This window comes from Amblyraja radiata, unplaced genomic scaffold (genome assembly GCF_010909765.2).
Source record: "Amblyraja radiata isolate CabotCenter1 unplaced genomic scaffold, sAmbRad1.1.pri S157, whole genome shotgun sequence".
In the NCBI taxonomy this organism is placed as follows: Eukaryota; Metazoa; Chordata; class Chondrichthyes; order Rajiformes; family Rajidae; genus Amblyraja; species Amblyraja radiata.
The window spans coordinates 192,773-207,033 of record NW_022630143.1 but is presented as its reverse complement, the minus strand read 5'-3'; the positions used below and the strand labels follow the sequence as shown (position 1 = coordinate 207,033).

At 52.4% G+C, this 14,261-nt stretch overlaps 1 protein-coding gene and 1 long non-coding RNA gene across 2 annotated transcripts in view; both read right to left on the bottom strand.

The window, feature by feature from the left end:
- LOC116969324 overlaps positions 1–2,626 on the bottom strand; it is a 9,843-nt gene extending 7,217 nt beyond the window's left edge. The window contains exon 1 of the long non-coding RNA XR_004410729.1: positions 2,430–2,626. This is a non-coding gene — a long non-coding RNA (uncharacterized LOC116969324). The remainder of the gene's footprint in view (positions 1–2,429) is intronic.
- A 10,224-nt stretch (positions 2,627–12,850) lies between these two features.
- On the bottom strand, positions 12,851–13,946 carry LOC116969336 (somatostatin receptor type 1-like). Its single transcript, XM_033016199.1, has one exon. It carries the CDS (start codon positions 13,928–13,930, stop codon positions 12,851–12,853), a length of 1,080 nt encoding a protein of 359 aa, XP_032872090.1. The 5' UTR covers positions 13,931–13,946.
- Positions 13,947–14,261: the final 315 nt, after the last annotated feature.

Genomic DNA, 14,261 nt, shown 5'->3' with positions numbered 1-14,261 from the left:
ATCACATATAGTCTTTCTGCTGACTGGTTAGCAAGCCACACAAAAGCTTTTCACTGTACCTCGGTACACGGGACAGTAAACTACACTGAATGGAAGCGAGCGGGCTGCCCTGTGTTGGGGGTGAGAAGGGAGAGGAGGGGTGGGGGGGGGGGGGGACGGAGCGGGGGCTGAGGGTCGGGCGGTGGGGGGCAGAGACCCCCTGTGTCCGAGCTGGGGCTGCGGTTTTGATGTCGGCGTGGTTACGGGGCAACCGGCTGGTCCAAAGATCACCGACAATAACTCGATTGTCCCAGCCGCGTAATTAATCCCAGATTCATCCAGAAAACCAGTGCAGGGAAGCCTGGGATTAACCATTGCTGTGTGGGAATGGAGAGAGGGAGAGAGAGGCAAAGGGGCGGTGAATCTGTGGGATTCTTTGCCACACAGACGGCTGTGGAGGCCACAAGTCAGTGGATATATTTAAGGCAGAGATAGACAGATTGTTGATTAGTGCGGGTGTCAGGGGTTATGGGAGAAGGCAGGAGAATGGGGTTAGGAGGGGGGGAGATAGATCAGCCATGATTGAATGGCGGAGTAGACTTGATGGGCCGAATGGCCTAATTCTGCTCCTCCCCGTGAAGCTCATGGTCTCCACATCCCCCCAGGGCTGGGCCCGGCTCCAAGATTGTTGTGGACAAAGGCAGAAACGATTAAAGTTTCTTCCCAGCTGTTATCAGTCTACTGAGCCGTGCTCTCGCCCAGCAAGACTGCAGACCTTGGAGAACCAGCGCGGAAACAGGCCCTTCGGCCCACCCAGTCCGTGCCGACCAGCGACCCCCCGCCCGCACACTACCCTACACACACTGGGGGACAGTTTACAATTTCACAGAAGCCAATTAACCTACAAACCCGCACGTCTTTGGAGTGTGGGAGGAAACCGGAGCACCCGGAGAAAACCCACGGGGAGAACGTGCAAACTCCGTACAGACAGCACCCGTAGTCGGGATTGAACCCGGGTCTCTGTGAGGCAGCAGCTCTACCCGCTGCGCCACCGTATCGAACCCCATTCTGACCTCCCATCCACCTCATTGGAGACCCTCGGACTATCTTTAAATCGGACTTGACCTTGCACTAAACGTTATTCCCTTTATCCTGTATCTGTACACTGTGGACGGCTCGATTGTAATCATGTGTTGTCTTTCCGCTGACTGGTTAGCACATGACAATAAACAAAACTAAACATACGTGTGCGTGTTTGGGGGTGAATCGGCCCGCTGTTAAATTGGCCCTTGTATGCATGGGAGTGAATGAGAAAGTGGCTTAGCATAGAACTGTCGTGAATCAATGAATTAGTCAATGAATTAAACCAATAGTCAATCAATCAGTTACTCAATCAACTCCGCTCATACTTTACAAGAGCAAAATTAGGCCATTCGGCCCATCGAGTCTACTCCGCCATTCTATCTGATCATGACTGATCTGTCTTTCCCTTTCAACCCCACTCTCATACTTTCTCTCCTGGAACATAGAAAATGTTCCCCCCCCCCCTCTCTCTCTGTCTCCGCCCCTCTCCCTCTCTCTCTGCCCCTCTCCCTCTCTCTCTGCCCCTCTCTCTCTGTCTCCGCCCCTCTCTCTCTGCCCTCTCTCTCTCTCTGCCCCTCTCTCTCTGTCTCCGCCCCTCTCCCTCTCTCTCTGCCCCTCTCTCTCTGTCTCCGCCCCTCTCTCCCCCCCCCCTCTCTCTGTCTCCGCCCCTCACTCCCTCCCCCCCCCCTCTCTCTGTCTCCGCCCCTCTCTCCCTCCCCCCCCCCTCTCTCTGCCCTCGCTCTCCCTCTACCCCCCACCTACCTATCCCTCTCTAGACGTGCCTGCGAGTGGGGGGCTATGCGTGAGTGGACAGGGCGGGGGATTGAGGTAAAAGGAGCGAATGAATAATATTAATATATCAACTGGGGTGGTTAGTGTGTGTGTGTGTGTGTGTGTGTGTGTGTGTGTGTGTGTGTGTGTGTGTGTGTGTGTGTGTGTGTGTGTGTGTGTGTGTGTGTGTGTGTGGGGGGGGGGGGTGGTAAGTGTGTGTGTGGCACCTCAGGCCACCCCACCCACATTGAGCGGATGGGACACAACGAGTCCCACTAGATCCGGTATCCCTTGATTCCGTTAACCCTAAGAGCTAAATCTAACTCTCTCTTAAAGGACAGAGGAGGGGGGGCAGTGGGAGGAAGGCGGAGTGAGGAGGTGGGGGGAGGACGAGGGTGGAGGGGGTAGAAAGGGGGGTGGTGAAGGGGGGAGCAGAGTGGAGGGAGTAGAGAGAGGAGAAGGGGGGGGAGGTGTGTGCGGAGGGGGGCACTGGGAGGGGGGGGTACAGGTTGGAGGAGGGAGGGGGGAGTGGAGGGAGATAGTGGACGCTCTCTTCCAGACCACTGCCCCTTGGTCTAACGTCCTGCTCCCTCCACAGCTGCCCGGTGCTCCAGGTGGAGGAGTGGCCAGAGTCACGCTGACCCTCGGAGGACCACTGGACGAATGGCCGACCCATCAGCAGAGGACCCATCTTGCTGACATCTGCGCTCTCCTTCTTGAACATTGACGCTGGTTGGGTTTGGACTTGGCTGGGCAGCCGTTACCACCACAGGTGGTCTTTCAGACTGCGGCGATCTGGATTACAGCGGACCCTCCCCTTGCCCCCCTCCCCCCCACCCTCCCTCAGCGCCTCCAACCCTGGTGACCTCAACGGTGGAGCTTCCCAAGATGGCGGCGCGGAGGGCAGCGGTCACGGGTTCACAGGTTGAACTTTCGCCAATGAGAGGCTGAGACTATGGGTGGGGGTGCCAAGGGAGACGGAGGGTCTATAGAACATGCACACGCACACAGATATACACACACATATGTACGCACACACACACAGATACACACACACACATGTACGCACACACACAGATACACACACACACACACATGTACGCACACACACATATGTACGCACACACACACAGATACACACACACATGTACGCACACACACAGATACACACACACACACATGTACGCACACACACAGATACACACACACACATGCACACACGCACACAGATACACACACACGTAACCACATAGACATGCACACACGCACATAGATACACACACACACATGTACGCACACACGCATGCACACACGCACAGATACACACACACACACGTAACCACATAGACATGCACACACACACACAGATACACACACACACATGTACGCACACACACAGATATACACACACATATGTACGCACACACACACAGATACACACACACACATGTACGCACACACACAGATACACACACACACACACACGTACGCACACACACAGATACACACACACACATGTACGCACACACAAATGCACGCGCACACACAAATGCACACATATGCACGCACATACACACACGTAAACACATAAAGACATGCACACATGCAGACTCTCACACAAAAACTCAGACACTCACGCACACACACACCCACACAATGACACACACTCAAGACCCCACCCAAGTCCTGCGGCAGAGGAGGGGAGGTGGAGGGTGAGGGGGAGGTGGGGAGAGGAGAGGGCGGGAGGGGGTGAGGGGGAGGTGAGGAGCGTGAGGGGAGGGGGGAGGTGGAGGGGAGGAGGGGGAGGTGAGGAGGGAGGTCAACCCCTCATTTGGGCTTTGCTCCCCCCCTCCTCACTGTGAAACTGTAAATGTAACAGCAATAAAATGATTTGATTCTGGACTCAACGCCCCACCATGGTGACACAGGTGTGTGTGTGTGTGTGTGTGGGGGGGGGGACACCACACATGGAGGACGGGAGGGGGGGGACACAAGGGTCGTTGGGGGTGTAAGGGTAGGAGGGGAGGGGGGATGGGGGTGTTACAGGGACGGGGAGAGTGGGTGTAAGGGGCCGGTGTCTCAAAGTTTAGGGGTGGAGAGGGAGACGGCAGGAGAGGGGCAGAAGGAACACTGTAGTCTAAACAAGGCTCAGAATCGAAGGCTTCTCACAAGTTGCTGCTGCTCTCTCTGCAAGTGTTTATCTTGCTGGTTTATTCGGTGAAACTCAGCAGGGGCCCGATCCTAATCTCCAGCTGTAGAGATTCCTGATCCAAACCTCCCTCCCAGCATGGAGAATATCCCGTGCAGTGCTGGAGTCAGCCTGCCCTGAATGTGAGAGATGGGAGCGACATTTTACTCTGTGTCTGACCCGAACTTTACTTTTCAGCTGAAATTCCCGCCCCCAATCTCTGCTTTGAACGAACATCCCCCATTGACTTGGCCTCCACCGCCGTCTGTGGCAATGAATCCCACAGATTTACCGTTGTGTGTGGGCCAGTCCCAGCACAACCTCTGGGCCTCCGTCGGTAGGTCAGGGCAACCGTACACCTACGAGAGGCACAAAACAGGCAGCATCTCTGGACTGAAGGAATCACAGTTTAAGAATAAGGGGTCGACCATTTCGGACTGAGATGAGGAAAAACCCTTTTTCACCCAGAGAGTTGTGAATCTGTGGAATTCTCTGCCACAGAAGGCAGTGGAGGCCAATTCACTGGATGTTTTCAAGAGGGAGTTAGATTTTGCTCTTAGGGCTAACGGAATCAAGGGATATGGGGGAGAAAGCAGGAACGGGGTACTGATTGGGGATGATCAGCCATGATCACATTGAATGGCGGTGCTAGCTGGAAGGGCTAAATGGCCTCTACTCCTGCACCTATTGTCTATGTTTCTATGGATGGGTGCTGTTTCAGGTCTCCCGATGGGAGAGGGGAGAAGAGGGAGTGACCGGGGGTGGGACTGGTCCTTGATGATGCTGCTGGCCTTGCCGAGGCAGCGTGAGGTGTAGATGGAGGCGGTGGAAGGGAGGCTGGTTTGTGTGTGTGTGTGATGGTCTGGGCTGCAACTGTCCGCAACTCTCTGCGAGTCTTGGATGGAGCTGTTCCCAAATCAGGCTGTGATCCCGATAAGATGCTTTCAATTGGATTTCTAATATTCGTGATAGAATGGTTCAGTATTAATGTCCTGATAATTATTCCCAATATTCGCTATATCTCCAATATTCAATATGTTCGATATCTTCAAGTAACCCTTGCTTTTCCTTTGTCAGTGTTAGTGTCATGTAACACTTGCATTCCCTTCAGCCATCAAAGAAATATTCTACTTTTTTCTTGTTTAAGGAGGAACTGCAGATGCTGGAAAAAATCAAAGGTAGACAAAAATGCTGGAGAAACTCATCAGGTGAGGCAGCATCTATGGAGCGAAGGAAATAGGTGACGTTTCAGAAGGGTCTCGACCCGAAACGTCGCCAATTCCTTCGCTCCATAGATGCTGTCTCACCCGCTGAGTTTCTCCAGCATTTTTGCCTACCTGCATTTTCCATGACCACGGTCTCCTTTGATCTGTCATTTTCACACCTTACCCTCTGAGTCTCCTCCTAGTCTGGAAAGTCACGGTTTAGACGAGAATTGTGTTGAGTTGAGTTTATTGTCCCGTGTACCGAGGTACAGCAAAAAGCTTCTGTTGCGCGCTATCCAGTCAGCGGAAAGACAACACATGATTACAATCGAGCCGTCCACAGTGTACAGATACAGGATAAAGGGAATAACGTTTAGTGCAAGGTAAAGTCCGATCAAGGATAGTCCGAGGGTCTCCAATGAGGTGGATAGTAGTTCAGGACCGCTCTCTAGTTGGTGAGAGGACGATTCAGTTGCCTGATAACAGCCGGGAAGAAACTGTCCCTGAATCTGGAGGTGTGCGTGCGTTGGTTTTCACACTTCTGTACCTCTTGCCCGATGGGAGAGGGGAGAAGAGGGAGTGACCGGGGGTGAGACTGGTCCGTGAAGACTGGATAGACTCGGCTTGTACTCGCTAGAATTTAGAAGATTGAGGGGGGATCTTATAGAAACGTACAAAATTCTAAAGTGGTTGGACAGGCTAGATGCAGGAAGATTGTTCCCGATGTTGGGGAAGTCCAGAACAAGGGGTCACAGTTTAAGGATAAGGGTAAAGTTTTTTAGGACCGAGATGAGGAAAACATTTTTCACACAGTGAATGGTGAATCTGTGGAATTCTCTGCTACAGAAGGTAGTTGAGGCCAGTTCATTGGCTATATTTAAGAGGGAGTTAGATGTGGCCCTTGTGGCTAAAGGGATCGGGGGTATGGAGAGAAGGCAGGTACAGGATACTGAGTTGGATGATCAGCCATGATCATATTGAATGGCGGTGCAGGCTCGAAGGGCCGAATGGCCTCTACTCCTGCACCAATTTTCTACGTTTCTATGATGCTGCTGGCCTTGCCGAGGCAGCGTGAGGTGTAGATGGAGGCGGTGGATGGAAGGGAGGTTGGTTTGTGCGTGTGTGACGGTCTGGGCTGCAACTGTCCGCAACTCTCTGCGATTTCTCGCGGGTCTCGGACGGAGCTGTTCCCGAACCGCGCTGCGATGCGTGGTGATAAAATGCTCTCTGTGGCGCATCTGTAGAAGTTGGGGAGAGTTGCTGGGGACATGCCGAGCCTTCGAAGGAATTTGCCAGTGTCTCTCTCCCGCTGTCTGTGGTTCTAGCTGTTGCTGGTCCAAGTCTTGCATGAGAGGGCAAGCTCAGTCCTGCACACCAGACTGTGAGTTCACTCCTTGGTGTGCAGGGATGATTACCGAGTGTCTTGGAATCATCTGTGTCAGATTCTCACAGATCCAGTACAGCACAAGAACAGGCCCTTCGGCCCACAAGGTCTGTGCTGAGCACGGTAGCAAGACTATCCCTATCTAATTGGGGTGGCACTGTGGCGCAGCGGTAGAGTTGCTGCTTTCAGCGCCAGAGGCCCGGGTTCAATCCATGGGTGAGTTTGCACGTTCTCCCCGTGACCTGGGTGGGTTCCCTCCCACACTCCACAGACGTGCGGGTTTGTAGGTCAACCGGCCCCTCTGTAAATTGCCCACTAGTGTGTGTGAACGGGTGATCGCTGGTCGGCATGGACTCGGTGGGCCGAAGGGCCTGTTTCCGTGATGTATCTTTCAATGTAATCATATATTGTTATGATTCCGGCCTCCAGCAGTTCCTCTGGCAGCTCGCTCCAGATACAGACCACCCTCTGTGTGAAAAATGTACCCCTCTGGTTTCGATTAAATCTTCCCCATTTCATGTCAAACATCTGCCCTCGAGTTTTAGACCCCCCCCTGAGGAAGAGACTGTGGCTTTTCACTCATCTCTGCTCCATCATTTTAGAAATCTCAATAGCATCATCCAGTCTGACAGCACAGAAAAGGCCCTTCGGCCCCGATGCGTACATGCTGACCAAGATGCATAGGAAGGAACCGCAGATGCTGGTTTATACCGAAGATAGACCACAGAGTGCTGGAGTAACTCAGCGGGTCAGGCAGCATCTGTGGAGAACATGGATAGGTGACGTTTCACAGAGTGCTGGAGTAACTCAGCGGGTCAGGCAGCATCTGTGGAGAACATGGATAGGTGACGTTTCACAGAGTGCCGGAGTAACTCAGCGGGTCAGGCAGCATCTCTGGAGAGAAGGAATGGGTGACATTTTCGGGTCGAGACCCTTCTTCAGACAATAAATCTCTCCCTCTCCAAGGATTTACGCCCATCGTCCACAATCACAGTCTGAAGAAGGGTCTCGACCCGAAACGTCACCCATTCCTTCTCTCCAGAGATGCTGCCTGTCCCACTGAGTTACTCCAGCATTTTGTCAATCAAGTCACTTTTATTTCTATAGCACATTTAAAAAACAACTCTCGTTGGCCAAAGTGCTTTACATTGGTGGAGGTACTAACGTTATATACAACAGTGGTTCATAGATTAAGTACATACATCACTACATACATATATCCCTCGCTCAGAGGACGTCAAGAAAGGCTTGGGAGTAGAGATGAGTTTTAAGTCTCGACTTAAAGGAGTCGATGGAGGGGGCTGTTCGTTCTGATGGGAAGGGGGATGCTGCTGTTCCACAGTCTAGGAGCTGCAACCGCAAAGGCACGGTCGATCGCCCCAGAGCTTATGCCCAGACCGCGGGATGTTCAGTAACCCCAAGTCGGCCGATCTGAGGGACCTGGAGGTGGAGTGGTGGGTGAGCAGACGTTTGATGTAGGTGGGGGCAAGCCCATTGAGGGCTTTGTCGACATAAAGGAGGATCTTGAAATGTATTTGGAACGGCACAGGGAGCCAGTGGAGAGAGGCCAGGATCGGGGTGATGTGGTCCCTTTTTCGGGTGCCTTAGTGTCTTATCTTCCGTGTAACCCTGCATCTGCAGTTCCTTAACCCGGTTAAACTCTTCCATAAATTAACGGACATGAACATTGACCCCTGCATCTGTCACTGGATCTACAGCTTCCTTTGGAACAGACAACAGAGGGTGAAGATACACAACACCACATCTCACCCCCTGCACCTCAGCACAGGAGCCCCTCAGGGCTGCGTCTTGTCACCCTGGTTATTCTCACTCTACACAAACCAATTCACATCCCAGCATAGTTCAGTTAAAATATATAAATACGCAGATGACACAACCATCATAGGTCTCATCTCGAACAACAATGAAACAGAATACCGCACTCAAACACACAAAGCAGTCACTTGGTGTACAGATAATAACCTCTTACTCAACACATCAAAAACACACAAACTCATCATTGATCTCAGACGTAAGGCACAACCCAAGACCCCCCTACTCATCTCAGGCGAACCCATATCCACCACTGACTCATTCAAATTTCTTGGCACTCACATAAGCAATAACCTCAAATGGAAAATCAATTCAAATCACATCTACAAAAAAGCCAACCAAAGACTCTTCTTCCTCCGCCAGCTCAAGAAGTTTAGAGTAAGGAAACACCTCCTAATCAAATTCTACACAGCCATCATCCAAAGCATGCTCACTTCATCAATTACAGTCTGGTTCAGCAGTTTAGACACTCACTCCCGCAATAAATTACAGCGCATAGTTAACAAAGCATCCAAAATCATCAGCACTCCCCTTCCATCAATAGAATCACTCCATCACAAACGGTCCGTGTCAAGGGTGAAGAAAATCATCTCTGATCCCTCCCACCCAGCTCACCACATCTTCCACCTGCTGCCATCAGGAAGGCGCTACAGCTCACTGTCCGCCAAGACATCTGGATTTAAAAACAGTTCTTACCCACACGCAATCCGAATTCTGAACACACTATGACAACAGCACATATCCTCCCCATGCATGTACTGTATATTGTATGATGTTGTGTTTTATGCCGCTCCAGACTTTCCAAGCCGCTTGAGGAATTGTTTCACCCGACGCCAGTGTTCCATCTTCACGGCAAGAGGGCCCTGAAAACATCGGACTGGCTGCAAGGCCACAAATGGGCCCCGACCTCGGGTGTTTCAGAGGAAGAGGACTTAACTTTCTGCTGCCTTTCCCCACAGTGGACATTTTTGATACTGTTGTGGGGGGATGTTTGTGTTGAACTCTATAATGTGTTGTGTCCATTTTCTTTATTTATTTATTTTTAACCTTTTTCTATGGTTTGTATGTAAATTTATTATTTAATTTATGTAAAGCGCTTTGGTGTCAATGCAAGTTGACTTAAAATGTGCTATATAAATAAAGCAATAATAATGTTATGTTTGACGGGAATCAGCCTACCTTGTAACATCCTGTACTGAACCTGAATTCCACCAGCTTGACTGTGTGGTCATTAAATAATCTAATCTAATCTTCCTACTCGTGGACCTAGATGCCATGTCTATGCTAGTCCCAACCTTGGCCTATATCTCGCTAAAATTCCAGCATTCCATGGGGAATCTGTGGAGGGCTGGAGAAGGCCAGTGTGTGAGATATCTGGGCGTTAGACGTGTGCCATGCCAGAAGCCTAATGTGGAAAAACTGACAGCTCTTTCAACAATGGCCACTCGATGCACACAGATTGCCAAAACATCTGCCTCATTTTTCATTCCCGGCTCAATAACTCGGCATTTTTAGCATTCCATGCACAAAGTGATTGAACAGGAGGGCCCGTTTACGTATGTTTAATAGACTGTCAGCTCGGTGGCGCTGCGGTGGGTGGAGCTGCTGCCTCACAGTGCCACAGTCAGACCCGGGTCCGTGCTGAACCGACCAGCGATCCCCGCACACTGACACCATCCCACACACACACCAGGGACAATCTTTTTAAACATTTACCAAGCCAATTAACCTACAAACCCGCACGTCTTTGGAGTGTGGGAGGAAACCGAAGATCTCGGAGAAAACCCACGCAGGTCACGAGGAGAACGTGCAAACTCCGTACAGACAGCACCCGTAGTCGGGATCGGACCCGGGTCTCCGGCTCTGCAATCGCTATAAGGCAGCGACTCTACCGCTGCGCCTCCATAACCGCCATAAGGTCACGTGTTAGGAGTAGAATTAGGCCATTCAGCCCATCAAGTCTACTCCATCACTCAATCATAGCTGATTAGTCTCTACTTCCTAACCCCATTCTCCTGCCTTCTCCCCATAACCCCTGACACCCGTACTAATCAAGAATCTATCTATCTCTGCCTTAAATATATCCACTGACTTGTGGCCTCCACAGCCGTCTGTGGCAATGAATCCTACAGATTCACCACCCGCTGAATAAAGAAATTCCTCCTCATCTCCTTCCTACGAGAACGTTTAGTGTATTTTAGTTAGAGAAACAGCGTGGAAACAGGCCCTTCGGCCCACCGGGTCCGCGCCGAGCAAGCGATCCCAACACACTAACACTATCCTACACCCACTAGGGACAATTATTACATTTACTAAGCTAATTAACCTACAAACCTGTACGCCTTCAATTCTGGGGCTGTGACCTCTAGTCCTGGATTCTCCCACTAGTGGAAACATCCTCTCCACATCCACTCTATCCAAGCCTTTCACTATTCTGTATCTTTCAATGAGGTCCTCCCTCCCCCCCCCCCCACCTCACCTTTCTAAACTCCAGCAAGCACAGGCCCAGTGCCAACCCACTCATTCCTTGGATCATTCTTGTAAACCTCCTCTGGACCCTCTCCAGATCCAGCACATCCTTCCTCAGATACGGTGCCCAATATTGTTCACGATATTCCGAATGTCCTCATCAGCTATTTATTTTAATTGATTATTTATGCGTTTATGATTTGATTCATAACTATACTGAATGTCATGATGATGACAGAACCAGGATCTCCTTCTCTAAGGAGGAGGATCTTTCCACTCCTCACCACATATCTCATATCAATGATGTGGATGTGATCCCACAAGGCGTGATAAGTAAGTTTGCAGATGACACTGAAGATAGTGAAGATGGTTGTTATAAAATGCAGCAGGATCTTGATCGATTGGCCAGGTGGGCTGAGGAATGGTTGATGGAATTTAATACAGAGAAATGTGAGGTGTTGTATTTTGGGAAGTCAAACCAGGGCAGGATCTAGACGGTGAATGGCCGGGCTCTGGGGAGTGTTGTCCAGCAGAGGGCAGCATCATTTCTGGAAAGTGGCCCCACACGTGGATCGGGTGGTCAAGAAGGCTTTTGCCACTTTGGCCTTCATCAGTCAGAGTGTAGAAGCTGGCAGCTCATGTTACAGTTGTATAAGACATTGGTAAGGCCACATTTAGAGTATTGTGTCCGGTTTTGTTACAGGAAAGACGTTGTTAAAATGGAAAGGGTCAGCTGAGATTTACCTGGACTCAATAGACAATAGACAATAGGTGCAGGAGTAGGCCATTTGGCCCTTCGAGCCAGCACCGCCATTCAATGTGATCACGGCTGATCATCCCCAATCAGTACCCCGTTCCTGCCTTCTCCCCCAAATCCCCTGATTCGAGGGCCTGAGATACAGGGAGAGGTTGAGCAGCCTAGTGGTGGTCCAACTGGGATTAAGTGGGAAGAGATTCCTTGTGGGAGAGAGAGGGGAGAGAGTGGGGAGGGAGAGTGGGAGGGGGAGGGGGGAGAGAAGTGGAAGAGTGGGTAGGGAGGGAGGGAGGGGTAGAGGGGTAGGGGGAGTGGTGGAAGAGGGACAGAGGGGTAGGGGGAAGGGGGTGGAGGCAGAGAGGGAAGGGGGAGGGGTAGAGAGGGAAGGGGGTGGGGGAGAGAGGGATTGGGGTGGGAGTAGGAGGGGGAGGAGAGGGAGATGGAGAGGGGGAGGAGAGAGGGAAGGGGGAGGGGAGGAGAGAGCAGGGGTGGGGGAGGGGTTAGATGGGGCACCACCTCCAGTTTAAATTCCATTTGGAATATTTTGGAGGACCAAGAAACCAAGAACCAAGAACTGGGACATTATTGGGGTACTGATTGGGGATGATCAGCCATGATCACATTGGATGGCAGTGCAGGCTCGAAGGGCCGAATGGCCTACTCCTCCTGCACCTATTGTCTGTTGTCTATTGTCCCTTGGAGTGCAAGAGGCTGAGGGGTGATCTTATACAGTAGAGGTGTACAAGATCATGAGTGGAATAGATCGGGTAGACGCACAGAGTCTCTTGCCCAGAGTTGAGAACCAAAGGACATGGGTTTAAGGTGAAGGGGAATAGATTTAAGAAGAACCTGAGGGGCAACTTTTTTTATACAAAGGGTGTATGGAACAAGCTGCTGGAGGATGTAGTTGAGGCTGGAACTATCGCAACGTTCAAGAAACATTTTGACAGGTACATGGATATGACAGGAGGTACATGGGCCAAACGCGGGCAGGTGGGACCAGTGTAGCTGGGGTATGTTGGTCGGCAGGGACAGGTTGGGCAGAAGGGCCTGTTTCCACACCGTGTGACTCTATGACCAGGACTATCTCAAAAAAGAAGGGTCGCAAATGTATGGGTGATGGTCTAAATTCCACATGGTCTGACCCTGGTCTGTGACTGTGACTCTCTCCCCCCCCGCACACCCTACAGCGCAGTGGTCCTGGAGGTACAGGTACCGTTAGGGTACACAGCCCCCGATGCCCGTCTCTCCTGGCTCTCGGCCTCCTCCTCGCCCGCTTTGGGGTTGAGGGCCATGACACACTCCCCCGCCTGCTCCTCCGGCCCGGCGCCCAGGCAGCGCACGCAGAGAATCTTCTGGAAGGACTGCCGGAAGTTGTCGGAGACGAAGGCGTAGAGGATGGGGTTGGCCCCGCTGTTGGCGTAGCTGAGGACGATGACCAGCTGGCCCAGGGTGGGGTCGGGCGGGAACCAGAACACGTTGACCAGCTGCACCGTGTAGAAGGGGGTCCAGCACACGGCGAAGACCACCACCACCAACATCACCATCCAGGTGATCCTCCGCTCCGACCTCCTCCGCTGGACCCAGCCCGCCTTGAGGGCCACCTCCCGCATCTTGACCACGATGAGGAAGTAGCAGAGGCCGATGGCGGTGACGGGGATGAGGAAGCCCAGGAGGAAGGTGTAGACTACGAAGATCTTGGACCACCACCTCCTGGTCCAGATGAGGTTACAGATGACCGCCCCGCTCTCCGTCCTCTGGGTGTCGGCGAAGACGATGATGGGGGTGATGACCAGCAGGGAGAGGACCCAGACCAGCAGGTTGACCACCTTGGCCACGGGCAGCCGCCGGTAGGAGGCTGACCGGATGGGGTGGGCCACCGCCAAGTAGCGGTCGACGCTGAGAACCGTCAGGCAGAAGACGCTGGTGAACATGTTCATGCCGTCCATGCTGAGGACCAGCCTGCAGGCGGACGGGCCGAAGGGCCAGTGCTGGAGTGCGGCCGAGATGGCCAGGAAGGGCATGCTGGCCATGAAGAGTTCGTCGGCCACAGCCAGGTTGAGGATGTAGATGTTGGTGGGGGTCTTCATCTTGGTGTGCCTCAGGATGACATAGATGACCAGAGCGTTGCCCAAGACCCCAACGCAGCAAACCAGGGCGTAGACCGAGGAGATGACGATAGTGTCCCAATCCATGCGTTCCCTCCCCAGGTCTGACATGTTGGCAGTGACAGACGTCGGCAATGTCTCTGTGGGGAACTCCATAGTGGTGGCTACAGATCCTTCATGGTAGCTCTCCCCCTCCCCACCCTCGAGCGGGACACTGGTGGGGTTGCTGCCTCACAGCGCCAGAGGCCCGGGTTCAATCCTGACCACGGTTGCTGTCTGTGTGGAGTTTGCACGTTCTCCCCGTGACCTGCGTGGGTTTTCTCCGGGCGCTCCGGTTTCCTCCCACACTCCAAAGACGTGCGGGTTTGTAGGTGAATTGTCTTGGCGTAAATGTAAAATTGTCCCCAGTGTGTGTGTGTCTAGGATAGCGTTAGTGTGCGGGGATTGCTGGTCGGCACGGACCCGGTGGGCCGAAGGGCCTGTTTCC

What these genes read in the sequence shown, in the direction of transcription:
- LOC116969336 (XM_033016199.1), bottom strand. Translation starts at nt 13,930, where the DNA reads ATGGAGTTCCCCACAGAGACATTGCCGACGTCTGTCACTGCCAACATG.